The sequence below is a fragment of the Branchiostoma lanceolatum genome, chromosome 3 (assembly GCF_035083965.1).
Source record: "Branchiostoma lanceolatum isolate klBraLanc5 chromosome 3, klBraLanc5.hap2, whole genome shotgun sequence".
NCBI lineage: Eukaryota > Metazoa > Chordata > Leptocardii > Amphioxiformes > Branchiostomatidae > Branchiostoma > Branchiostoma lanceolatum.
Window position 1 is genome coordinate 5,253,705 of NC_089724.1, and position 24,922 is coordinate 5,278,626.

At 43.4% G+C, this 24,922-nt stretch overlaps 3 protein-coding genes and 1 long non-coding RNA gene across 4 annotated transcripts; 3 read left to right on the forward strand and 1 right to left on the reverse strand.

Annotated features, from left to right (window-relative positions):
- Nucleotides 1-58: 58 nt before the first annotated feature.
- Nucleotides 59-24,054, reverse strand: LOC136429232 (protein N-lysine methyltransferase METTL21A-like). Its single transcript, XM_066419104.1, has 6 exons — nucleotides 23,897-24,054; nucleotides 6,757-7,057; nucleotides 5,790-5,901; nucleotides 5,209-5,303; nucleotides 4,429-4,575; nucleotides 59-322 (listed from the first exon to the last, which is right to left on the reverse strand). Exons 2-6 carry the CDS (start codon nucleotides 7,015-7,017, stop codon nucleotides 59-61), a joined length of 879 nt encoding a protein of 292 aa, XP_066275201.1. The 5' UTR covers nucleotides 7,018-7,057; nucleotides 23,897-24,054.
- On the forward strand, nucleotides 8,526-10,574 carry LOC136429218 (uncharacterized). Its single transcript, XR_010754713.1, has 3 exons — nucleotides 8,526-8,924; nucleotides 10,034-10,270; nucleotides 10,522-10,574. It is a non-coding gene; the product is annotated as an uncharacterized lncRNA (long non-coding RNA).
- On the forward strand, nucleotides 11,340-14,488 carry LOC136429821 (uncharacterized). The gene is made up of 6 exons (XM_066419816.1): nucleotides 11,340-11,522; nucleotides 11,663-11,751; nucleotides 11,958-12,149; nucleotides 12,598-13,212; nucleotides 13,650-13,737; nucleotides 13,964-14,488. The coding sequence occupies exons 1-6, from the start codon at nucleotides 11,378-11,380 to the stop codon at nucleotides 14,086-14,088; spliced, it is 1,254 nt and encodes a 417-aa protein (XP_066275913.1). The 5' UTR covers nucleotides 11,340-11,377; the 3' UTR covers nucleotides 14,089-14,488.
- On the forward strand, nucleotides 15,732-20,537 carry LOC136429822 (lipid droplet-associated hydrolase-like). Its single transcript, XM_066419817.1, has 5 exons — nucleotides 15,732-16,485; nucleotides 17,392-17,529; nucleotides 18,102-18,520; nucleotides 18,708-18,842; nucleotides 19,390-20,537. The coding sequence occupies exons 1-5, from the start codon at nucleotides 16,326-16,328 to the stop codon at nucleotides 19,519-19,521; spliced, it is 984 nt and encodes a 327-aa protein (XP_066275914.1). The 5' UTR covers nucleotides 15,732-16,325; the 3' UTR covers nucleotides 19,522-20,537.
- Nucleotides 24,055-24,922: the final 868 nt, after the last annotated feature.

The window sequence follows — 24,922 nt, forward strand, 5'->3', positions numbered from 1 at the left end:
CCAGCGTGCCGCGGGCCCAGTGATGAGATAGGGGCTTTACAGCTGCTGCGCATGCGTCTCATGCACAGGCCATCCAGTGGATTTGGGCACGGTACAGCTGTGAGTCGTGCCAGGTGCCGAGCCGCACCGTCAGACTTGCTGACGAGACCGACGACACGGCAGCAGAGACGCGGATTTGACCAGCATTGTGGTCCAGGTACATCAAGCCCGCAGTCACCACGGGAGTAATCCGGAAGGCCCTACTGAACGTGGCGGTCAGGTTAAGGGAGCGATGAACGTACTGACCGCTAATGAGTGGGAGTTTCAAGCACACCGGACTCACCTAGAAGAAAAGAAAACATCTCACTCACTCTCTCACTCACTCACTCACTCTCTCACTCACTCACTCACTCACTCACTCACTCACTCACTCATTCACTCACTCACTCACTCACTCACTCACTCACTCACTCACTCACTCACTCACTCACTCACTCACTCACTCACTCACATAGAAAACATATACCTGTAACTAAAAAGGCAACATTTAGAAGTACAAAGATATATACCTTCATATGGTCCAGCCTTAAAAAAACTGCTGCTTTGTTTAATCTTACTAAAACAGTTTCATATATATGGTGACCATCCCCTCCAGCTCTGTCCTACCACTTGCTACATACTACATGCCTAAGTGAACACCACAGGGTGTCTGAGACTTTACCAGTAACCATGGTGACACCCGTTATCTATCTTATTTAGTTGGAACGGAAGGTGGGGAAGAAATGGAGCAAAGGCAGCATTCTTCCCTTCCGTGAAGGTAAACATCATTAAGGATAAGGATGCAAGTTTTCCTATCCAAATTAAAGAACCCATCACACGTATCTGTTGAGAATGGGCCTATTCTGGCGTACCCTGGGGGCCAGGCACCGTATATCGGCTAGCCACTAAGCAACGCGCGCGCGCCCAAGCTTTCCCGGCCCACCCTCCCGCTGTCCCCCGAAGACCGACCCCGCCCCACTCTCCGCTGTAAACCGTGTATGGCTAGCAGACCTTGGGTTTACAGCGGAGAGTGGGGCGGGGTCGGTCTTCGGGGGACAGCGGGAGGGTGCGCCGGGAAAGCTTGGGCGCGCGCGTTGCTTAGTGGCTAGCCGATATACGGTGCCTGGCCCCCAGGGTAATTCTGGCGCGAGTATACCAAACCAGCTGAAAACGATAATTATTAAATAGAATATAAGAAAATTATCTTTCAGACATAGAACTTGATGCATTTCGTTTAAATCTCAACAGATTGCCGCTGAAATAATTGAGATCAGTTCAACGCCAAGGTGTCTAACAAAGTCAGAATCGGGTATCTCAAGGGACTACGCTTAAATGGCCAAATTGCGATTATTCGCAAAGTGTAGCAAACCGGGGCCAATCGGCGGGAAATTTCTCGCCTGAAATGCAAATTGTATCGAAAAATGGTGCAAAGCAGCGAGACCACTGCAAATTTGTTTTTATGAATTTCAATAATTGTACATTGTTCTTTCTAAGTCACCAAAGTTATCTTGCATCGGGGAGCCGAAACTGAAAATGTGACATTCTTGGCACAGACATTATGTTTGTAGACGCCACTTTGCCCGTGCATCGCTATCCTGGGAGCCCAGACTAAAACCTAGCGACCATCGATTCCCTTCGGCGGCCCAAGACAGTCAGCCCGCCTGTTCTGAATTAATGCTCCGGCCCAATAAAAGGCCCAATAAACAGCCTGGTTCCCAGGGTAGTGCATCGCAAGCCAGTGTGGCCAAAAGGGAAAACTTACTGCAGTAATTCGGCGCGATTCGGCACAGTTCAGTGAAATACTTAAGTACCCGCGCTTTAACATACACTTTGATCACTCACAGCGTTCAATGGCGGCTTCCCGGTTTCGCTCGTTGTTCAGGTCACGTTTCAAGTCGTCAACAGTGTTGGACAACTGCGATATTTCCTGCGGAGACGGAAATGTACACACACACAAAAATCAGGTTAAGAAATGCCCATACAAATAGGAAAATTTAGAAATGGTTAGCTGGTGTGAAAGAAACACCGGACGAAAACATTTTTTTTTTTCTTCAGAAAAACAAGCTCTGAAGATTTTGCAGTCTTTACCTCTTTATTGATGAAAATCACCATGGCGAGTCCCACGGTGACTAGGCCAATCGTCACAGCAGTAGCGGCGGCAATGCTTCTGCGATGGGAGCGGATTAAGCTACAGAGAGCACGCGGTTGCGTACACCTCCCAGATACGTGCGGTCTGTAGAAAAATGGTATTTTTCTTAGGTTATCATATTCGATATTCGAATCTAAGTTCATCGATCAATGATATGGTGACACCACGATTGAATGGTCAATACCAGGATGAGAACAATATTTGCAGTATCTTATTCAACAGAGGTAAAAATAAAGCTACAAAGGCATCACTACCTGCAGGCGTGTACATTGCGTCACGTTCTCCCTCCTCAGGGTCTCTGTACGTGTGTGTGGTGTCTTGTTCTACTTCGCGCTCGCCATAACGGACCCGCCCGCGTGAACCACTCGGATGGACATCAGTTGGTCGGGGAGAGGGCCCGCTGGTTTGGCCGCTGTCGGGCTCAGAGATAGGGCACCGGATCGGCTCCGCTTGCTCGTACATGTTTGCTGTTCTGGCAGGCACCTGATGTACCATCTAACTTAGAACTGTAAAATGGGCACGGATATTGCTGATCGTGTAGTGTTTGGTCTCAAGAAGAAAGGATATCTTTGCCTTTATATGAAACAAACCGGCTCGGTATGATTTGTTGCGAATGGCATTTCTTTTCTGCAACTGGCAGACAAATTTTCAGGCTGAAGAAGTTGAACAAAGAGGTAACCATGTCAAAGTAAACGTTTCAAACGTGGGCACTCGTGATGGTGTTCACTGGTATGTTTTCATAGTAACCACGCCCACATGCACCCAGATATTGGGATCCAGAAAGAGGAGTCATAACAGACAATCGTACATATCGTAGTGTAATAGGAGACTAATGATGCAGTGCCTTTAACTGTGAGAAAAAAAGTATCGGAAAAATAGGATCAACCATCAAGCAACCGACCAAACGGATTCAATAAGGCCTGATGTTCAGACACAAGCAAGCGGCATGTCCATGGTGCTGAACACTATGTACATTAACACACACAGTGTGGCGTCGCGGTGGCGTAGTGGCAGGGTGTTTGGCCCCAGAACCCAGAGATACCGGGGTTCCTTGATTTGTCCCGTTGACGTTGTGCCCTTGGGAAAGGCACTTAACACGACTTTCCCCACTTCACTCAGGTGAAAATGAGAACCTAGCTTTGGTTAGGGACGTCCCTCGGATAGGACGTTAATTGGAGGTCCCGTGTTTGAGGAGAACCCAACACACTTATCAAAAAGAGTAGGGGTCCTTCCCGGTGTGAGTGGATCATATGAATCTGTCTGGATATGCAGCTTGTACTCTTCAGTATAAACCTGGTGTGTTTCGCCAAGATGCGGTTTACCGGGTATGCAGTATAAACAAACAAACAAACAAACAAACAAACAAACACATTTATACACAAACACACCTGGCCTTGCAAGTGAACACGACGTACAGACAAGCAAACTGTTAAACACAAATTCACCTTTTCATGGTGCTGAAGTTGACCAATTATTTCGTTTTCCCCAGTTTCGGTGACTGACTATCAAAACATTTTCAAATATTTCCAAATGATAAGCAGTTGGTCTATTGTTGGTATAGAAAAAGTTTATACGTGCATCTATAAATCGTTGTATGTACACCGTCTAATGCTTTTCAAAAGGATAACGCCTATCGCATTTCTAGCGAATATCGGTAGGCGACGCTTTTGATCCATGAGTATGAAGCATCTTAGAAGAGAGTTCTGATAAGGCCTAGGAAAAAATACGCTGGTAAGGGACGATCTGATATCTGAGTGTTGTAATGCAAAACAAAATAGTGTTGCACACTATGTTTGAACCTTTGTTTATTCATGATAAGCTCAAATCGGCACGCAGGCCGCTTTTCATTGAGGTCATGGGGGGAGAGGTAAGGGTCAGATACAATATAACAGAGATACACAGTCATTTGAGTCCTAATAACTCTATCAACATATATAATTACATATTTATGGTACAACAATATACAATTTCTACAACATACAACATAAAGTAGGGCGAAAGCTGGTTCATGGTCTGTGTCCGTTCGTCTTAGTCTAGTAATTACTTAGTCTGGTAATTACATTTTCGTATTTTTAAGCCGGACCCGATTCAGAACAACACAAAATCGATTATACAGCTTGCTATCTTTTGGAGATAAGCTTTGCTTCAAACAGTCTTGCTGTGAGAAACTTGCACTGATTAACGATGACAAAGTCCTTTTGCAGTAACTCCAGGAATCGTTGGTCCCTTGACGGCCATCTTGGATAGTGACAGAGAAGAACTCTGGTGTGAGATCTACAGAGCTGTTTTATGGTGAAGATGAGGTCTCTGTGAAGTTCCTCGAAGTAGATGATGTCCGTGCCGATGATGAAGTCATAACTCTTGTCAGAGAAGCGGTCCAGGCCCCTTCCCCAAGTCAACTCCTGGACCTGCCGAGAAAATAAAAGAAGTTGTTCAAGACTGCTCGTATGTACCAAACAGCTGAACTACAGTCAGACCAGGCCGGGCAACCACCTGCAGTCACAAGCTACATTGCGACAGTCCCGTCCAATTTTACACAGTTTTGACAGTCTTAAAAGACTCTCTGTTAAGCAACCAACTGTACATGTCTTACTCAGTTTGTCAATCAGTGGTTGCTGTTTGTTTTGTTATAGAAAAAATAAAACAGCAACCACTTTTTCAGTCGCCTGAGGGCGTTCATACCCCAGTCAGCAACCAAAAAATTGATTGACAGCGATACCCAGCCCAGCAGCAGCCATTTGAAATTGAGCAGTCCTCTAGGCTCTAGCCTGGTAATTATCCAGCGGGTTGACTCGGGGGGGTAGGAGTAGGGGTAGGACTGTAGGAGTAGCTTTAAAGAACGGTTGCAGTCAGATGTGCAAAGACTAAGTGTAACAGGCCATTCGGTTCAATATAACCAGCTGCTGTCGCGCCGTGTGCCTGCGAAGCTGGTGTGTTATGCCGAATGGCGGTTATACTGGCTAAGTAGATACAGATACAGAAATAGCACACTTGGTTGAGTACAAAGAACTTTGTCATCCGTGATTTAGATGACTTTTTGCCTTCGGAGTATGTCGGCATCCTTCTGTGTTCCTCTGGACATTTTCCTCTAGGTTCCAGAGCACTTCTTTCAGGTCAGTCAGAGTCACGTCTGCTCCTAATTATAAACAACAATCAAGGAAAGGGGTATTTTGGTATAGAATATAAATTACAATCAGTGTATAGGGGTTCAATCTAAATTGCAGTGCAATTTTGTTGTTGTTCACAACCAAAATAATTTTGTTGTTGTTCACAACTAAAATTATTCTTACTTGTCAAGTGTGAAGTATTTACGAATTGACTTAGGGGATTCTGGGACTTAACAAACATGTATCTTGTCAAACTTCTTGCTCAAGTTATATTCTATGCTGCAAAATGCACCATTCTAAATTCCATGAACGGGGACATCTAGCGATGCCAACACGGGGAACAATGGGTTCTTTATACATTATGCATTCTGGGCCAATGACGTTTATTTCACGTGGTTGTAGAAATCGTTTCCATCTGCTATACCTAAAAAATGTGTTGGAGACTATGTGAATTATTGAACTTTATTTCCAACTATCAAAAGGCGAGAAAAAAAGCATGATTTAGTGGTTCTTACCCATAAGGCTTGCCACAATCCCGACGATGCCCGTCCCCGCCCCCAGCTCCAGAATGGTTTTGTCCACCAGGTCCAGTTTCCCGCCATCCAAGTACTCACAGAAAGCCTCGCCCTGGTTTTTGATAGAAGAAGCAAGCAAAGACGGCAGACTTTATTAACACCACAAAGACAAACCTGTCCTTGGTGCTGAATACTGTCCATACACAGGCAAAAACACCTGTCCCTGGTGCCTAGCACCACACACACACAGGTTAACACACATGTCCTTGGTGCTGAACACCTTCCACAGAGGTGAACATACCTTTCCCTGGCACTGAACTGTACACCATCCACACACAGGTTCTGAGTACCATCGGTTCTGAGTACCATCCACACACAGCCAAACAGACCTTTCTCTGGTGTTGGTCACCATCCATACATAGGTCAACACATCTGTCATTGGTGCTGACCACCGTCATCACACATGTAAATACGCCTATCCTTGGTGCTGAACACCATCCGCACACAGGTCAACACGCCTGTCCCTAGTGCTGAACAACATCCACACACAGGTTAACACGCGTGTTCCTGATGCTGACATTAACTACACACACACAAACACATCTGTCCTAAAGGTCTAATGGTTTGATACCTTATCCAGTTGATTGAAGTTTTTTGCATTGCAATTTTTTTCAGATGGTGGAGACCAACTGATAGGCTATTGTAGCCAAGACGACGTCGGTTGTCCTTGTGGGCCACGGTAGATAAGGAGGTTCACGATTCAAAATACGTATGCGAAGAGTCAAAGGTTAAGGCCCTTGACTTGTAAAGGGCTCTTGTTTCGACCATGTGCTTTATACATGTCCTGACACCATCTGTCGATTTGCATAACAATGTCGGACGTGTTTTGTTAATGTCTCAAGGGCCTTCACCTTTGACCTTGCGCATTCGCACTTAGAATCATGAACCTCCTTTTACCCATGCTTACCGCGTGCCAGACCTTGTACCCCACCTCCTCTTCCATGGACACCTGGATTTCCCGGATACTCAGTTTCTTCCCCGCGAATGTGTACGGCACGAGCTCCGACCTATCCCGCATTTTCTTCCGTTTTGTCACATTCTTGTCGCCGGCCGTTGGTTTCCCTCTTGCTTTGGTTGCTTGGAGCCTGCTCTCTTCGGGTTTTGTCGTCGTAAGTTCGGGTATCTCCGTCCAACTGCCGAGCTTGTCACCGAGATCATCCGATAGCATGGCTCTCTGTTGTTCGCAGCGACGACTTGAAAGACAATTCCTACAGGAAAAGTTGTTGTAAAAAGAATGCTTTCAGCCGCAGATTTCCGTCTCGCAAACGAAACGGCCGTGCCATTTGCATGATTTATGTCTGATAATGTCCAACATCTACTAATCTTCCAAATGCTGCAAGAATGAAATCCCACCATTTACCATTATGGAGTTATAGTGCTTTACCATTGATTATGCAAATAAGGTGTTTATTTGCATCTGATCTTCATAATTAGCATACAATCTTGTCAATCATCACTCAAGCTATTTACATACCAAATATCATGACGATCCGTCAACCTCTTATCCGTTATTCCCTTTCAAAGTTTGAAACGGAAATGCCTCCTGCTGTTCCAAAACAAGTCGCTAGGTGGCCTACATATCTTACTCTCCCTTCTAAGAGCTATCTGCCACAAAAATCATGTCCCTGGCATGTCCAAAACACGAGATATCAAACCCGGAAGTTTCGCTGTAGTACCCTAGCAAGCCACTAGGGGGGCCAAAATCTAATCATTTCGAGGTCTGAAGAAGACCTACGCACATACCAAATATCCAGACAATCCATCCAGGCATTCTTGAGTTCTCGTGTTTTCAGACACATACACACACAGGAACGCTGACGAAAACAATAAATAATAACAACCTCAATTTTGCTTTCTTAAACCTGTCTAGGTGGTATAACCACCCTTTAGCGAAATACGTCAGCTTGGCATTAAGTCATCCTCGTCTGTTATTGAAATGAAACAAATCGTTATCGTATCAGTGTGTGTCTGTAAAAACAGTAATTCTTGGCGAAGATAATGATCAAGTTGTCTACACTGTCGGCATTCTGCCAAGGTCGTGGGACGTATTGAGAAGGTTCTTTCTTCAGATATGTACCCCGGTCACGCATGGAGTAAGCGTTAAAACTTGGCGCACCCACGCCCACCTAGCTACGCCTTCTTTCACAGGTAAACTGTTTGACTTAATCATCAAGGAAACATGCAAGGGCGAGTTTTGGCCCCTTAACTATGAATAATGTATGAAACATTTTAGCTCATTATTAGTATATTGTGCATTGCAATCGGGAGAGAGAGAGAGAGAGAGAGAGAGAGAGAGAGAGAGAGAGAGAGAGAGAGAGAGAGGAGAGAGAGAGAGAGAGAGAGAGAGAGAGAGAGAGAGAGAGAGAGAGAGAGAGAGAGAGAGAGAGAGAGAGAGAGAGAAAGAATCTAGTTGCAGCTGTACCACTCACACAGCTAATTCCTTGACGTAGAGTATAACTTCGTTGGAACTGAGAATCCGCTTTGCGCTGTTCTTTTGGGAGAGTCAGCTAGCCTAGTGAAAGCCAACATCCGGTGTCTGTGGCTTTGGGCGTTGGGAACTTAATGGGGAAGCCTATTTCTAAGAAGCGTCTAAAGATTTTCACCGTTTCTATGCGTAACGTTATAGTTGTATTTTTTTTCGTTCTAAAACGATTTGTGGCAACTATGAAACGTCAGGATGGGAGATTCCCCACTGTTAGTGGCCTGTTTCGCAAGCAAGCACCCAGAACACGTAACCCAGCCGGACCTTGTTGTTGTGGGTCTTTTCAACTCAGCCAGGTCATATTTCAATCACGTGCCAGTCAACGTCATACCAGAAGGATTTGTCATAGTTTCTACAGCGGGGAAGATTTAGTGAGATCACTTTCACTTTTAAGGGGTAGTCCAAGGTTCCTTGGCAGTGATTGATTCGTGTGCTTAGCTTCTTCATTTCACTTTTAAGAGGAGTGCCGGTGAAGTTTGGAGCTAAGTTGTGAGAATACCTATGTCTAAAGACGGACTTGTCTAGCGTCCAAAACAACAAGGCGAACCGGGATACAGACAATATGGCTGACAACTTCGTCGGAGCTGATACAGGTAGGACAAACTATATTTGTCTTCCCGCTTAATCAGGAAAACGTCTACCATTGGAATGACACCGTGAAGTTTGAACATGTGTCTTTCAAGTTCTGAACGTCTGAAACGTACCGACATACAACACAGCGTGAACAAAGACGGCACAATGCCAAGACTAAACATTATTTTGTATGCGCAGTAATAGTGTCACACCCAGTCTGACATTTCTGTTGTGCTATACCCTTTCCCATTAAGAAGTAGGCGTTCAGCAAAACACCACACAGTGCGAAATTTTCAATCTCTATAATACGGATTTTGAACTGAAGAAATCAGACTTGGAGACCCCTACAAACCCCCACCCCCCAACACGCCCACACAAACACCTTAACCTATTAGTCGCTGTTATTGAATTGAATACGGTATAGCTCATTACATTATCGCCCCGGGTTCTGCCTGTGTCTGAGGTCGAAATTGGCCACGCTAGTTTTAATAATGTTAACTTCAAGTGTATAAAGGTCATGAACAATACATGGCAGAAGATTCGCTTCTATTTTTCACTATTGTATTTCTTTATTTCGCACAGGTAAAAGGAAAATACATGTAACTAATCAAAATACATGGTGCTGGGGAAAGTTGAGACCAATATAATCTATAAGACTCCTTCCCCATTTTCGTAAACAAGATGATTTACAATAACGAATTGAAGTGTAGAAACTAAAGAGTAATTAACAACTTAATATGACTTTTTCTGATTCTCATAACATACACCCGTGCCTTCATGTTTTTATTTGTAATGCCATAATAGCTACTTACAGTTTTATAGATCGCTTTGCAACAAAGACCAAATGGCAAAAACCTGTACCGGCGACCTCTGTATAAGGGCCACTCGTAATCACTTTTGGCCCTCGGGCCACCTATCCTATTGACTCAAGCATTAACACTATATCTGCTCTGGCGACTTTTTTTCAAGTCCTCTGAATGGTCACTACAGGCAGAGACGGGTTGGACTGTATACCCGCAGGGGGAGTGTGATATTGAATACAAGAGAAGAACAAGAATTGATGAATGCTTCTGTTGCTGATTATAACACTGCATTTAGCATACATTTATGACTTCAGCTTTTTTTCCAGATCAATCTCTAGTTCATCCGTACGGTGTGGAAGAATGTACACAAATAGTCCAACAAATGCCGACCAATGGCTTTCCGTTACAACCGTACATTTCACCTGCCCCGGTGGTATACAAGGTGTACAACATCAATAACCCAGTGGGTCTACAGATAGAGAGTCAGGGGGGTCTCATGGCGGTGGAAGACCCGAGAAAGGCTTTGGAAAATCGAGAACGGGAATCCAAGGAAACGCAAACAGGTAAGCATTGGTCTTTTGTTTTAAACACAGTTCAAGGCGGTGTAAATATGCGTTGAAAATAAGTCCAATCTTGTTATATTTCTGCCATTTTCAGACCAAAAACGTATATTTTAGCATCTGGTGTCCTGGTATGAAAACCAACGGACCTGAAATTTAGTAGAGTTTTGCATTGGATATTTTCTAAAAGGATCTCAATACATTCTGTAATTGTTAAATGAAGTACAAAAACACTTATCAGATCATGTTTCTAGACAGGAATAGTGACATCGACAGTAAAGAGAGAAGGCAGGGGGAGGACAATGAAGGTTGTGAAGGTTGGTTAATTTCACTAAACATGAATAATGTAGCTTACAGTACTTTATCGTTTCCAGTTTGTCCTCTTTTTTTTAGCAAATCTCATATAACTTTCCGTTACTTTGTGTTTGTCTTCAACAGAAACACAGAAGAACTCTCGAATTACACTATTAAAACCTATGCCACAACATAGCACATGTAAGTATCTCTTATGCACTAAGAAAAATAAAGATAATCTCATGTATAAACCCGAAACTTTACCTAATCACTGTATCTTTTGATGACATTCAACTAAATATTTTGGTATGCGTAATTCACTTCATAAATGTAGATTATGTCTTATATATATATATATCAGCCATCAGAGGGCCTGCCCTTCCCACTAATCCTCGGCGACGGGGAATGAGCCAGAGAGATATATATATATATATCAGGGTATAAATGGTTTTAGATAGCACTTGACATCCCTGTGCTAACTGACATCTGACAACCCCTGCATTGTAAATATCGAAAAAAAATATTAAAAAGCCCAAACGACATTCCACCAATACTTATAAAAGCATATTGTCATTTCACAGTATATAGTCTTTGGAAAGGCAGGTTAGTCTCGTCGACTTATTGTTGTTACGCAGCAGATCTAGACGATACCATACATTGTACCTTGTACACTAGTTCTGAAATAAAGTTTATTTGCATATATACATAGAGAGAGATATATTCAGCGATGAATATATTCATTTGACATATTCAGTGAGGAATATGTCAAGAGATATCAGCATACGATTGTTTTCCCTTGAGGAATATATCAAATCAATGGAAAACAATCGAATCCTGTTATCTTTTGACATATTTGTCACCGAATCTTGCATTCCATTAACTGGTGAACTCTATGCAGGTAACAGAGTAGACAGTGTATCACAGCGTATCGTTGCAAGGATGGAACTACTAGAGGAGCAAGGTACCTTATAATTCCGTTGGTTTACTTTTCAATATTGATTCGTCAAATTGATCATGGAACGAACGACCGTTGTTGACTCTGTATGGAACATTACGTTATAAGAAGATATTCCATGTTACAATATCATTTTTTTCTGACAGGAAACTGGTTGAAGTACGACAAGTTTCTGAGGTCAGCAATGAAACGATTTGAGGAGGATTCAGATATTCTGGTGCGGATAGTTCTTGAGGTGAGAAATACATTTATAGTCACATGCTTTAGTAGTTTTATTGTGTACCTCTATTTTGTATTATGTCTTAATAGTTATAATCATACATTGTACCGTGTACAATTGTCGTGCAGTAACGGTTCTTGTATTACCCGTTACAAATACACCTCGTTCATGGCAGCTAAACTGCTAAAAAAATAGTATTTGAGAGATTTCTCTTTCAACAGGATGTGGTCGCTGCTTACTTTCGTGAGGATTTCAGAGGCGGCTACGCCAGTCTGCAACACGCCGACGACCTTGTTCAGAAAGTCTGTGACCCTGCACAGCAGCAAACACACAGACTCTACCTTAGATCCGCACTGCTCCGGAAACAAAACCGACACGACGAGGCTGAAAACATCAATACTCTAGCTCTACAGGTGTGAAGACAATCCATTTCATTTGGTCTTTAATATGGCTTTATAGGTCAATGCTACTAGTGTTAACGTCGGTCGTTAAATCTCCTTCAAAGTTGTTTTTTGCGTGTGTATACAACCAGAGTTAATACCTAGCAAACGTAAGTTGTTGATTTGGTTTCATATTCTACATTTTCTGCCATTCATTTTAAGAATACCTTGTATTCTTCTTGATTCAAGTTTCCTTTAAATGTATATGCATTCAATCACGTATGATATTAGAAAAAGTACCGAAACCAATGATTAGCCCCACTTGATTGTAACACTATATCAAAAATGTATGCTAGCCCTTATTGTATTAGCAATTAGGATGTTAAGTTTTATTCTATACTTCTATTTTGTATTATGTATGAACTATTGCCATACTTTGTACCATGTACAATTGTCGTGCAATAAAGTTCTTCTATGACAGGGCCTTCCTTACATGAGATCTGGACGTGACACGGCTTCCGTTTGGTACAACATCGCTGCGCTGAAAGCGCAAGTCCTGTACAAATGCGAGCATTCTCCCGATAGAGCGAACGAACTGTACCGAGAGGCAGTGTCTGCTTTCCAGAACGCCATTGAGCACTACGGGACAGGGTTTGATGCGAAGGACGAGACGTGCAGGAACCATCTAAGGCGGTCTCATATCCGCTTGGCAATGGTTGCTGGAGGTTGCTGGTACGATGGCACTACAACCGGCACCAACCCCGACCTAATCTCTAGGGAGGATCTACAAAAAGCAGAAAACAGTCTATCAGAAGTTGAGAACAACCTATGGGAGGGGATCCCCAACCGTATGCGCTGTTCCTGGTACCTCGCAAAGTCCGACCTCTTCAGACGGCGTGGGAAGATACAGAGGGCCACGGAGATGGCGCAAGAAGCGCTGAGGGTAGCCGAGAAAGGTGACTTTCCCACGGAAGTTACGTTCGCAGAAGTGAGACTGGACTTGCTGAGGAGGACAGCTGAGCTGAAGATCGAAGAGGCACAAGAGGATGAGGATGTGGGAGACATGGCGTGGTTGTCGTCTGAAGAAAGTACAGAGGTGAGCTAATATCGGAAAGGTCCGGCACGATAGCAAAACTCAACAGCGCTCGTGCAACAGTGCGTAAACATGTTTTGGTTCGCTCGGCCCCGCCCCATATCCACTAGATTTCGCGCGTAAACTAGGTGACGTGATTTGTTGGTGTACGTCACGATATGTCTCCCTGGTTGAAAAGTTTCCGGATGTTGTCTAAATATGGCTGCGCGCCAGACGCGAAGTTCAAAGGAAACCTCCGGAAGGTCAAGTCTACCTGCGGACTAATGTAAACTGTGGGAGAAATCGATTTAGGAGTATATTCACCAATGGAAAGCAGTGAATTCAGCTCTTTCCGACCCTTTCCTTTAGATTGTGTGACGTTTGGAATGACAGAACTTGTATCATTCTGCATTCAGCAGATACTTATGGTCTTCTTTTCTATTTTGATGCTCAAATTCCAGGAGACAGATATGACACTGTCGCCAAAGACAAAGCATCCGTACCCATTGCGCATGCGCCAGCCTAGAGACAAGTCGGGATCAGAAGCAGGTACCATTTTTACCGTCGTCTCATGTTGATATGTCTGGTGAAAAATGATCCCATGCGTTCTACAATATACCACATTGCACAAAAGTATCAGTTTATAATTAAATACTAGTCACTAGACCCATCATTTCCTTGAAGACCTTTGCAGATCAATGCTTAACATTGTACATCCTTTTTGGGAAGGGGGAGTCGATATAATTATAACGCGTACAACTTATCCTTAATGCAGGTGAGGACGAAATTTCCAGTAGCAGGACCACGACATGGGCACAGTCGGCTGTTCTGCTGGTGATATCCATCCTACTTCCCGTGCTGACCGCATTATTGATACATTGTATGTATGTCCTACAGTAAAGAAAGGACAAGAAAGGTTGCAATGTGGCCTTCTGGTTAGGGTTGTTGATTTAGAACCTAAAGCCTAAAGGTTCTGGGTTTAAATCCCTAGCAGGCCCAAGTGTTGTACGCTTGGAAAAGGCACTTAACACCTCACTAGAGTTTCTCGCTCAACTGGAGTACCCAGCTGTGGCGAGGGAGGAGGATTCATCTTTGAGGAGAGCCACGCCTCGAGCACGTTAAAGAACCCACCACAACAGACCTCACAGGCGTGTCTTACTCAGATTGTACCTACTGTACAGAACCGGTGTGTTACGGCTATAGGTATGTAACGTTACTGGTTATGCTGAACAAACGAAAGGAATCCACATTTTCAGCGGTGGTCATGAACTATAACGCGAGACTTTCATCAATTCACATTCCAATAATTGTACAGAGAAGGTCAACATTTGTATAGAACAGTTAGTTGATTTAAGACAGTATTAGTCGACAGGTTTCCTTCTTTTTTTTCATGCATTTGATTTATTTATTTCGCTGTAAAAAAGTGCAGCCAGGGCTACCCAACTAGCCGAAGGCTATTACAAAGGGTTAGCCCTGGGAACAAAATTCGATACAAACCTTTATTTCACTATGTTTAAGTTGTGCATCTACAATTGCAATTAACATTCGGCATGTACTGCAAAAAACGTTATCCAACGTTTGAAATGATAAATAAAACATGTTTGAGGTGCCTGACCAAAAAATCGTTTTGAATCGTTCGATAGAACTTTGATATGAATGTCGGACGTTTCGGCCCATGGACAGTTCGGCCCCTCCCAAATCAGGACGTTTTGGCCTCAGGTCCAAGACGTTTCGGCCTCAGGTCCAAGACGTTTCGGCCTCAGGTCCAAGACGTTTCGGCCTCAGGGCCAGGACGTTTCGGCCCTAGCCTCCAACAATTTTGATGCAATTTTCCCCGACAGTTTTCAGACACCCGAATTGTATCATCACCGAACTTGCTACCAGTTATGGCGTGGAATTGTTTTTGTTGTGTTGTATTGTGTTGTCGATTTCCTTTTCACTAACACATTCATGTTCTTTGAATCATTTCTAACTTAAGATTAACTAGCCCACAGCCCATCGCAAATCTACAAAAATACGTGGTCTGACAAAGGGACCCGGTCTCTATTGAAAATCAGGCGCGTTTGATTGCCGATGCGCGTGAAGTACCGAGAGACGTTGTCTGACAAAGCGACGCGGTCTCTGATTGAAAATCAGGTTGATTGCTTGTGCGCGTTTCAGCCAAACAACAAAGTACAAACTACAAGTTGAAGTTGTTTGACAAAAGAAACTAACTGGGCCGAACCGTCTTTGGCCTGGGGCCGAAACGTCTTCGGTCTGGGGCCGAAACGTCTTCGGCCTGGGGCCGAAACGTCTTCGGCCTGGGGCCGAAACGTCCTCGACCTGGGGCCGAAACGTCGGGGCCGAACTGTCCATGGGCCGAAATGTCCTGATACCCTTTGATATCGTTACAGGTACTGTAAATAGTACTTAAGTTTCATTGTTGGATTTCACATTGTCACACCTCAATTGAATCTTTGAATAAAGCTCAACAGAAATGCAATTTTAATACAATGCTAAACTTTCTTCCAACACTAAGGTATTCACGGATCTGTTGTTGCATGTAGAATAAATGTCTGCCATTTATTCTGCAAATAAGGCCCTCATTTGCATGAATTATGTCAGTTGACCATCTTCTCTTACCCAAATAACACAAGTTGTTAAAAGCATGAGAGTCTTATCTTTGCAAAGAAGGCTCAGTTCAATAGCGAGGCCGTTTCTCGAGTGTGTAATCCTTAGCATCATCCTCCGTAGTGACCGCTGGCTCAATGGTTGTCGCTTGCTAACCACGGAACAAGTAGCTAGCCGCGGTTAGCCGTTAGCAAGCCAGCGCTTGTTAAACAAGCAAGCCATTGAGCCAGCGGTCACTACGGGGGATGGCACTCAGGCTACATGTAAGTGTGTAAAAGCAGTGTATTGAACACTAAAGCGTCTGTCTCGCCTTGGTGCAGTCCTGCATAATTCCGCCAATTGGCGCTGCTGCACAGTCCTATACCGATCAAAGGTCACACCCACCTTTGGTCGGTGACCCGACCTGACCCAGTTTGACATACCGTCAATTTTGCAAGCAGCTTGCAACGTAGATTGACTCACGAATTTCTTATTTGCATCAAGCATTTCGTGCAGAGTATATTCAGGGAATATCACCGTAAAAGCCTATGTCATTTAGCCGTCACATCGTCAAAAGGATGACACAAATTTCGGTGCCTAAAATCCGGTCCGAGTACCCATGTGTGGATGGGATACGGACCCACGTTATGAAGTGTGGAGACTTTCCAACGGACCAGGGCAAGAAACTATTGTACCTCATCATTCCAGGTAAAACGATTATTTTTGTTAGGTAGAATTCCTTTTAGAGGTCATCACTATTCGGACCTAACACATGTAACGTTACATTTGTTCTACCCCGGCGTCACGGGCAAATCCAGCCTCCCTGGGCTATGAGCCTCCCCTTGCCATATATGGAAATCCCTACCATATATGGAAATCTATGATATGTTAGTGGTAAATGATGGAGATTTTACATTTATGGTGACACTTGTCACTTGATTAGCTGGAGGTTAACACCATCAATACATCGATTATGCAAATCAGGGCATTGATACATATCATTTTGATTGACTTTCATCACAGTTTGGTATGTATTGTGCTCAGCTGGGTGCATTATCATAATTACATAGCCTTATGAAATGAGCGATTATGAAATGATTACAAACACAAATAAAATGAAACTGCCTTAGATTTAGGCACCCGCAGCCCACAGATTTCCACATATGTCCATTTATGGCAACGGACATATGATCATGAGAAATTTCGGCACTTTTCTCTCACGACCTGTTCACATAGGTAACGTTAGTCCTGGTGCTAAAAACATAATCAATCCATCATGTAATCATACGCATAATCATATAATCATAGAATATGGGATATCATTTTAAAGGGCACTAGATATGCTTTCCAATGGTATGTACTGGTAATACAGTGGTAAATCAAAATCAAGTTTCTTAAATTTTTTGTGTCAAGTTTAGCTTAATGATGATGATTAGCTTAATAGGCTTTCCGGAAAAAATGGACTAGGCTATAAATGTAGGTGGGGTGGGCTACCTTAACAGGCTACCCTTTCTGGGCCCCAAGGCTATGCATGGGGCTTTAGCCTCTAACATTTTCCGGAAACCCAAGCTAGTACACGTTCCTAACAATTTTTCCCCCTTCTTTCTTAAACAGGAAACCCAGGAGTTGTTGGATATTATGACAAGTTTATGAGAGAGCTGTACAGAGCACATGGAGGTCGCATTCCTGTCTGGGGCATGGCACACGCTGGTCATGTGACTCTCCCAGATGACGTCAAAAAGGAAAATTCAGGTAAGGAGAATGCAGCTATATTGAAATTATGTTTGAATACAGCTACAGTCAAAATTAGGAATGCCCAACAGGTAGCAGCCTCACAGTTGAGCTCCTGATTCCAATGAGTTGCTAACTGGGAGACCCTGGTTCAGTCCTGGGTCAGGGCATCTCGGTTGTGGCTGGACCCGTCTTTCGGAAGGGACGTAAAATGGGGGTCCCGTTTTCGAGGAGGTGCATACCCTGCTACTGAAACAGCAAGGAAACTTGCTGCCCTATCATATATGTGCCACTATGCACTACAAGGGTCTGAACGAATGAACGGGGAGTCAAAACTGCCCAAGATGACAACTCAGAGGACCAATAAAATCTGGTCTATGTGGACAGGTGATCACTATGGACAGGATTCTTGATTGATACAATGCTTGTGTCAATGGGAAAAATTATTGTATTCTAAGGGACCACCAAAAGTGGCCACATTGACCAGGTGGTTCTCTATGTAGAGGTGGTGAATTGTACTGTAGGTTTAAATGTAATAAGTTAACTGAGTTGCATGTTGCAAGTCACCAATCAACTTTTCATATTTCACTCAGGTGCATCCAAAGGAACTTACGGTTTCAAAGACCAAATCGCACACAAAATCGCCTTCGTCAAGAACCATGTCCCACGGGACACGCAACTCATCCTCATTGGTCACTCAGTCGGCTGCTACATGGTGCTGGAGATCCTCAAGCACTGCCCAGAGGTCGACGTCCTGAAGGGCGTTCAACTTCTCCCCATGATAGAGCGCCTGAAGGAAACACCCAACGGAAGTCGGCTGGCACCTTCCACGTACTTCCGATGGCTGGCGGTCTTCGTGGCGTTCTTGCTGTCGTTTCTCCCGGACGTCGCAAAACGTTGGCTGCTGAAGTTGTACTTCTTGGGTAGGAAACTTGACGAAGGAGCGGTCGAGGCTAGTTTGAACTTGTTTGACCCAAACGTGACAAACAACAGCATCTTTATGGGATGGCAGGTGAGTCAGGTGTCTGTGAAACCTTGTTGGTTTCTAGTTATCATTTTTAGTGATTATCCATTAACATTAATCTGCCGGGTTACATAAATCCACCACTTTTAAAAACAGTAGGCTTGAGAGATACTAGTGCAGCACCCCAAGGTGTGCACATTCATTCTTTTTCATAACATTGCCTCTACTACTGTAGGAATTAAGTCTGGTGCATGAACCAGACCTGCAGTGTATTGGTCAGCACCTGGACAAACTCATCTTCTACTACGGTGTGACTGACGGCTGGGCACCTGTCAGCTTCTACCAGAGGATGAAGAATACCTTCCCTCAGGTGAGACAATAGTGCACCTGATGTGCAAATCTGTAGCCTGGTACTAGTATACAAGCCTATTATAGCTGCACAAATAGCATAAGAGGACGAAGAGACTCAATAGCTATAGGTGATAGGTTAAGATACCATGCAGGCTAAAAATGTGGAATGCCCCTCCAGTATCCCACAGGGTTCCTTTATATGACCACTTCACCTATCTGTGATTTTTCTTTGCTATGAGCTGTCTGGTGAAGTATGTTTTGCTTACCCTCAGCTTGCTTTATAAAGGTGGTTGCTTAATGGCACCACATTTGTATTGGTTCTAGGGTTAGGCAGCAGGGAGAAGGTCAAGCGAGCCTCTTCAAAAGTCTCCAACAAAAACAGGCCCCTGCAGTTCCAAAAAAGTTGATAAGTTGAACCTGTACATACTAGCATTCATTAGTCTTTGTAGATATCACATTGTACTTCTGCTTTATCACCATGACCTGTACTTATCTTGTAAGGGGGTAAATGTGCAATAATGGTCTTTACTTTCATTCATCAATCTTTCATGATTTTCTGCCTTCAGGGAGACATCCATCTGTGTGAACGAGGGATTCAGCATGCCTTCTGTCTGGAGCAGAGTGCAGAGATGGCTGGGATGGTGGCAGAGTGGATAGAACAGGCCACAGCTGCGGAGAGGCCGCTTCATACTGGCTGATGACAAGCTTAAAGAGAACAATGAACTTAATCTTGAGCTACTTAGGCCTAGGAAAAAGACAGTTGTACATGTTTCTAGTTACGGTCCTAAAATAGGGTGGGTTGGTAGGGAATTCTTTAAAGATTTCGGCCCAAGAAATCCAACAAATACAGTTTAACAATGCGGATATCAAATGCATCAGGTAGTTCTAACATCATATTGTTATCATACATATATAATGTGTATACATTGTACAATGTTTACTACACATTCTCACATAAACTGTTCAAAGCTTTAATTTGAGTGTAGAATGCAGGAATTTCATCACTCAGATGTCAGATTGGAAATTTTGTCCCTTGCTAGCAGTCGACCCCCCCAAAAAAAGGCTAGGGTGGGTCGGGTAACCACAAACACAAGATTTTTTCCTTGGCCTTATGACAGTAACAAAGCATTTTATCAAGTTTTAAAATAATTAATTCAGCAAAACAAAAAGTGAACCATCCTAACGAAGAAGATAATCCATAAGAAATAAATGATGTTACTAATACAGGGTGTAGTTTGTAATGTTAAGATTGAATACTATTTACACTGCACACCCATTAGATCATCCTTCATCAGTTATGGGCCAGAGTTTCATGTATGACAATTAGTACTGTAAATGCAGAAATGTTCGCGGTGGTTTTATGTTCGCGGTTTTCGCAGTTAACTTTCAGCGTGAACTTCAAACCACCGCGAAACTTTTTGCCCACCTATGACTGTACATGTAGCGCTACTATTGTTTTAAATGAGAACTTAAAATGACCGCAAACACTCCATTTTCTCACTACCGCGAAATAAAGACCATGCGAACTTAAATGCATTTACAGTAATCAAACTGTCAAAAGAAAGGATGGATGTAAACATCATTACTTTGCTTCATCCCTCTAAAACTCTTTACAATTATTCTACCATTGCACTAAGCAGGAATACTTCCCACACCTCAGTCCTCTGTGTTATGAATTATCTTATTCCTTTGTACTCAGACACTCTGTATATGATTATGTCTGATCCAATCAGTGAGCAGTGTGAATAGTTAAAGAAACACAATGGTGTGAAAAAATCAATCAACTTAATTGATACTACAAAATGTTATTGTATATTCAATAGCCTCTACACTTAATTTTTAAACCTTCTGAGCAAAATTCTATACATATATAGACACAGTTGTGTCAATTTGCTCTATATTTGATAGTCATTGAAACGATATGTGCAATTTCATCATCTAAATAGTAGGCTGTGATGCAGTCACTGTTTTTATCAAAGGTTCATTCTATAATTTTAGATCAGGACTGACACTTACTTACATGATTTGGTCATGCATTGATAAGATTTTGAATGTGAAAACAATTGTACCTGTGCTAGTCTGTACTTGACTTGGTCATCAGAATTGGTGCCATTTGAACCATTTTATCTTGTCATATAAATTATCAGGATTTTGTTAATTTTATTGTCTATTTTAGATATATTAGATATATATATCTCAGGAATATTTATATATATCTCAGGAGATTTCAGGTAATAATTATGTTCAAAGCCAGTTTAGATCAGAGTGAGTGAGTGATCGTCAGAGAGAGAGAGAGAGAGCAACAGTTTATCAATGAGCTAATGCAAATTGCACATAATGTTGCACATAAATTTTACCATTCATGTCATGCACTGTCTAAGCTGTACAAGTCAGACTTTGGGCTGCCAACAAGCGTTTTATCTCTTGTGGAAAAAAATAGTCTACTACTATCAGTCTCCTTTGAACGAGGAGTAAAGGCCCTGTCACACAGTTGCCCGTACTTGTTGATCAGCAGAAGATTCCCAGAGATTCGAGCGTGTTTTCACCTGAAAATGTACCCAACGCATTGAACGGGGCTAGGCGGATCGATCTCTAAAAATCGCTCTACTGGCTGAATCCAGCCGAAATGTCATTTATAGCTCGCTCACTCGTCGGCTGATCCATTCTCTTGCTGTACGTGTGAAAGGGGCATTAATAGAACGAATTTTAAACTGCAGGTAACAAGTGTCGTGTCCCCGTGGTGCGGTGGTTTGCGCATTCTGCCTCTCTCCACATGTGGTTCGAATTCGGTGGCCCGAGTTCGCGCCCCGGGCCTGAACACGGCTGGAAAACAGTCGCATAGTCCTATCGGATGGGGACGTAAAGCCGGCAGCCCGGTGTGTATGAGGGAGCTTCAGGGCGTCAAACCTTTGCACGTAAAAGCACCCAAGTTGACCCAACACACTTTAATACCGAGAAGAGTTGGGATGAACCGGTGTGCTTGGCCAAAATAGACGCTTAGCAAAGCCGAATTGCACTAATAGTTAAAGCGCTATGCTTCGTCCTCATCAGTCTGAGGTTAAACCGCTTTACCTTAACAAGTATGTAAACGAAACCTATGCTGTCCTGACAGAGGTTGCGCTCTCGGTGTGTTTTTACCTCCGATCCGTGGAAACGAAGGTATTATTTTCGAAACATTGTTTGTTTGTCTTAGTGTGCGTTCGCAGTTATTTGATTGACAACTAAGGTGATATCTTCGATAACTAGGCCCATTTCTTTCCCTGTCAACTGAGACGTGTTGTTGTTCATGATCAACTTCCTTGTGTCACATAGACTAGCAACTTTCCTTGCTGTTTCAGTAGCAGTATATATTGTTACAGGGAGAATGTTGCTAGGTCTTCTCCTTTAACATGCTCGAGGCACTTCATCGAACACGGAACTCCCATTTTACGTCTCTTCCGAAAGACGGGTGCAGCACCAACCGAGATGGGCCATGGACGTCCCAGGATTTGAACCAGGGTCTCCCAGCTAGGCCAAGGTCACAATTCCCAACCCGGGCCCGGCCCGAACGAAAAGTATGATATAAAAGACAACAGAACACACAAAAAGTTTCAAAGATTAACCATGAGCACCATTTGTGTATATTCTTGACATCAATTCTTTAGTTTTCGTTCAGGCAAACAGTCCGGCCGGGCCCCGGTTTGCCAATGTGACCTTTATGAGCCAGAAGCTCAACCGTGAGACCGCCACCAGTTGAGCTACCGGGACATGTCCCTGCCTAGCCTGTGACGTGAACCAAGGAGAATTATTTCTTACCTATGTGCCCATGGTGCCCCTGAAGCAGCTGTTGAGCCCTGTTAGGGGACACGCGTGTAGCCTCCTTTGCAGGCCCTCTAGGACATATGAGCGTCGGTATTTATTTTTGGGGAGCCCTGATTCGCGATTTTCAACACATGGGCCTAGACCTGGTTCTAATTAATCTCCAAGCAGATCTCCATGGTGCCAAAATCGCACAAGCTAGCCAGAGAAGCTCCAGTCAGCCACTGAGAAGTTGTCAGGCACCTTCACCAAAAAACTCTTTCTGACAGTTGGATACGGTCTTTGCAACCGTTGGGTCTGTTTGGAGACTAGGTTCTAATACCGGTAGATCGTTCATGTGCCCCTGGAAGGCCTGCTTTCAATCGGCGTTCACAAAAAAATCGCAGAAGCGATCTCCCCCGCATTAGAATTTGCCCCATAAGTTGAAATTCGCGATCGAATCAGAGCTTCCAACAAAAATAAACGATGCAGCTGGCGCTACGAGAAGGCCTGCAAATGAGGCTAGCACGCCACGCGGTGCAGCTATGCGGAGAGCTATTCTTGGTATATATCTTGGGCCACCAGGCCAATAATTCCCTGAGCGCAGTCTGACAACCTTAACCTCATTCACACAAATAGACACCCAAGCTTCGCGCTGTCTCTTTTTGTACGGACGGAATTATTCTGCGGTTTCTTTTTCTCGAAGAAAAGTAGTCCAATGACATTGGACTAAGAACTTTAAGCTTAACACGGTTGAAAAGACAAATCAAAGGGGGGATACAGCACGATTAATTGTTTTTCATGTAAACGATAACGGGGTCAGAAAACATATAATCACAATACAACATCTCTACATGCATATGGCTTTGCTTACAGTGAACATTCCTCTTGTAACGTTACGATTATATAAGACGATATACCATATACGTACATACGTTAATACATACCAGCCGGCTATACATGTATATTTGTCACTATAAACTTTTACATGTACTTCTTTAGACTACTATTTACTTTTTCCGTCAAACTATATTGCCTTATTCTACCTGGCTACTATGAGTCCAAAAACTGTACATATAACGATATGACCTTGTCTACGCCAATGTTAAAGCTTTTAAAGATTGGAGATATCTACCAAGGACATCTACCAAATGAATAATAGCACGATGAGTGGCGAAATATTACAGGGTGTACCCCCAAACATACAATTACATACGTTATCACATCACGTCAACGGTTTCAAAATGTGACTGAAATATTCGCGGCATAAAAATACACCAAATAGTCTTGACTTACGTAGTCACTATAGTCCTGCCGACTACACACGAGTAGATGAACACGCTGTCACCAGTCTCTCCCAGGGCGTCGGGCTGGGTTTCCTCGGCACAACAAGCTCCTATCCCCGCCTGGCCAACTATGCCCACCCCGTGTGGTTTTGCCTCCCTGAGTATTCAACTAACGGTCCTTTCAGGGTAGTCGGGATGTCAGACCTCCGATCTCTATAATATATATTGTGCAGGGTCTAACTCAGGCTGTTGTAGAATTTTCTTGGAGCGTGTTGGTCCGAGAGCTAATATAATTAGGAATTGGCCAAACAGCCTGGCATCCAGACTTTAGCTAAGGGCCTTTCAGAGGACTGAGACACAATTTCCGCGGGGGCATGTTGAACCCGGTACCGAAAGCTGACCTGTGTGAGCCCTGGCAATGGCCTGGATTCCAGGTTAGGCCGTAGTCAGCTCCATCATAAGTCAGAATGATGCTTCAGACAAATACTTGTTCCTACTTGTTGGCCGTTGACCCCTTTATACAAATATGACTCTTGGCAAGTTCAACTATTTTGGGCAAGATATCAAAATATTAAAATGAAAACGTAAGTTTAATTTGTCACACTAAGTCCATCGCCAGGACAGTAGCAGTTTCCAAACTCACAATCGAGCTCTGTCCTGAAAGTCTATACTTGACAATTTTGAGTGCCAGACATGTTTTGATATTACTTAAGTAATTTCACTGAAGTATTTAGTAAAGACGTGTGACGTTATGAGATTGACCCATTGCTTCATAGATACGAACCTGACTTCTCTTTATATATAACAAGGTGCGGTGGAGTTAGCCAGCCTTCAGAGCAGACTCCGTAGCAGGCGTTTCTTGGGTCTACCGTGTGCAATCAGAAAACAGCTGCCACGACGCCTGCTGGTGAGGCTACAAGGCGTAGAGATGCACATGCACTACCAAAAATGCGTTTTCTTATTTTTCTTGTTGCTTCTTATACACAGGAAAAAATTCTTAAAAGAAGAAAACTTTCTGCGTTTAAGAAAACCATTT

Excerpts from the sequence above, each read along its gene's own strand:
- LOC136429822 (XM_066419817.1), top strand. The coding sequence starts at position 16,326 with ATGTCATTTAGCCGTCACATCGTCAAAAGGATGACACAAATTTCGGTG. Across the intron at positions 16,486-17,391 it reads ATTGTACCTCATCATTCCAG|GAAACCCAGGAGTTGTTGGA; the intron begins GTAAAACGATTA and ends TTTCTTAAACAG. Across the intron at positions 18,521-18,707 it reads GCATCTTTATGGGATGGCAG|GAATTAAGTCTGGTGCATGA; the intron begins GTGAGTCAGGTG and ends CTACTACTGTAG.
- LOC136429232 (XM_066419104.1), bottom strand. The coding sequence starts at position 7,017 with ATGCTATCGGATGATCTCGGTGACAAGCTCGGCAGTTGGACGGAGATA. Across the intron at positions 5,304-5,789 it reads GATTGTGGCAAGCCTTATGG|GAGCAGACGTGACTCTGACT; the intron begins GTAAGAACCACT and ends GTTTATAATTAG. Across the intron at positions 323-4,428 it reads TCTGTAGATCTCACACCAGA|GTGAGTCCGGTGTGCTTGAA; the intron begins GTTCTTCTCTGT and ends CTTTTCTTCTAG.
- LOC136429821 (XM_066419816.1), top strand. The coding sequence starts at position 11,378 with ATGGAAAACAATCGAATCCTGTTATCTTTTGACATATTTGTCACCGAA. Across the intron at positions 11,523-11,662 it reads GGAACTACTAGAGGAGCAAG|GAAACTGGTTGAAGTACGAC; the intron begins GTACCTTATAAT and ends TTTTTCTGACAG. Across the intron at positions 13,738-13,963 it reads CAAGTCGGGATCAGAAGCAG|GTGAGGACGAAATTTCCAGT; the intron begins GTACCATTTTTA and ends TCCTTAATGCAG.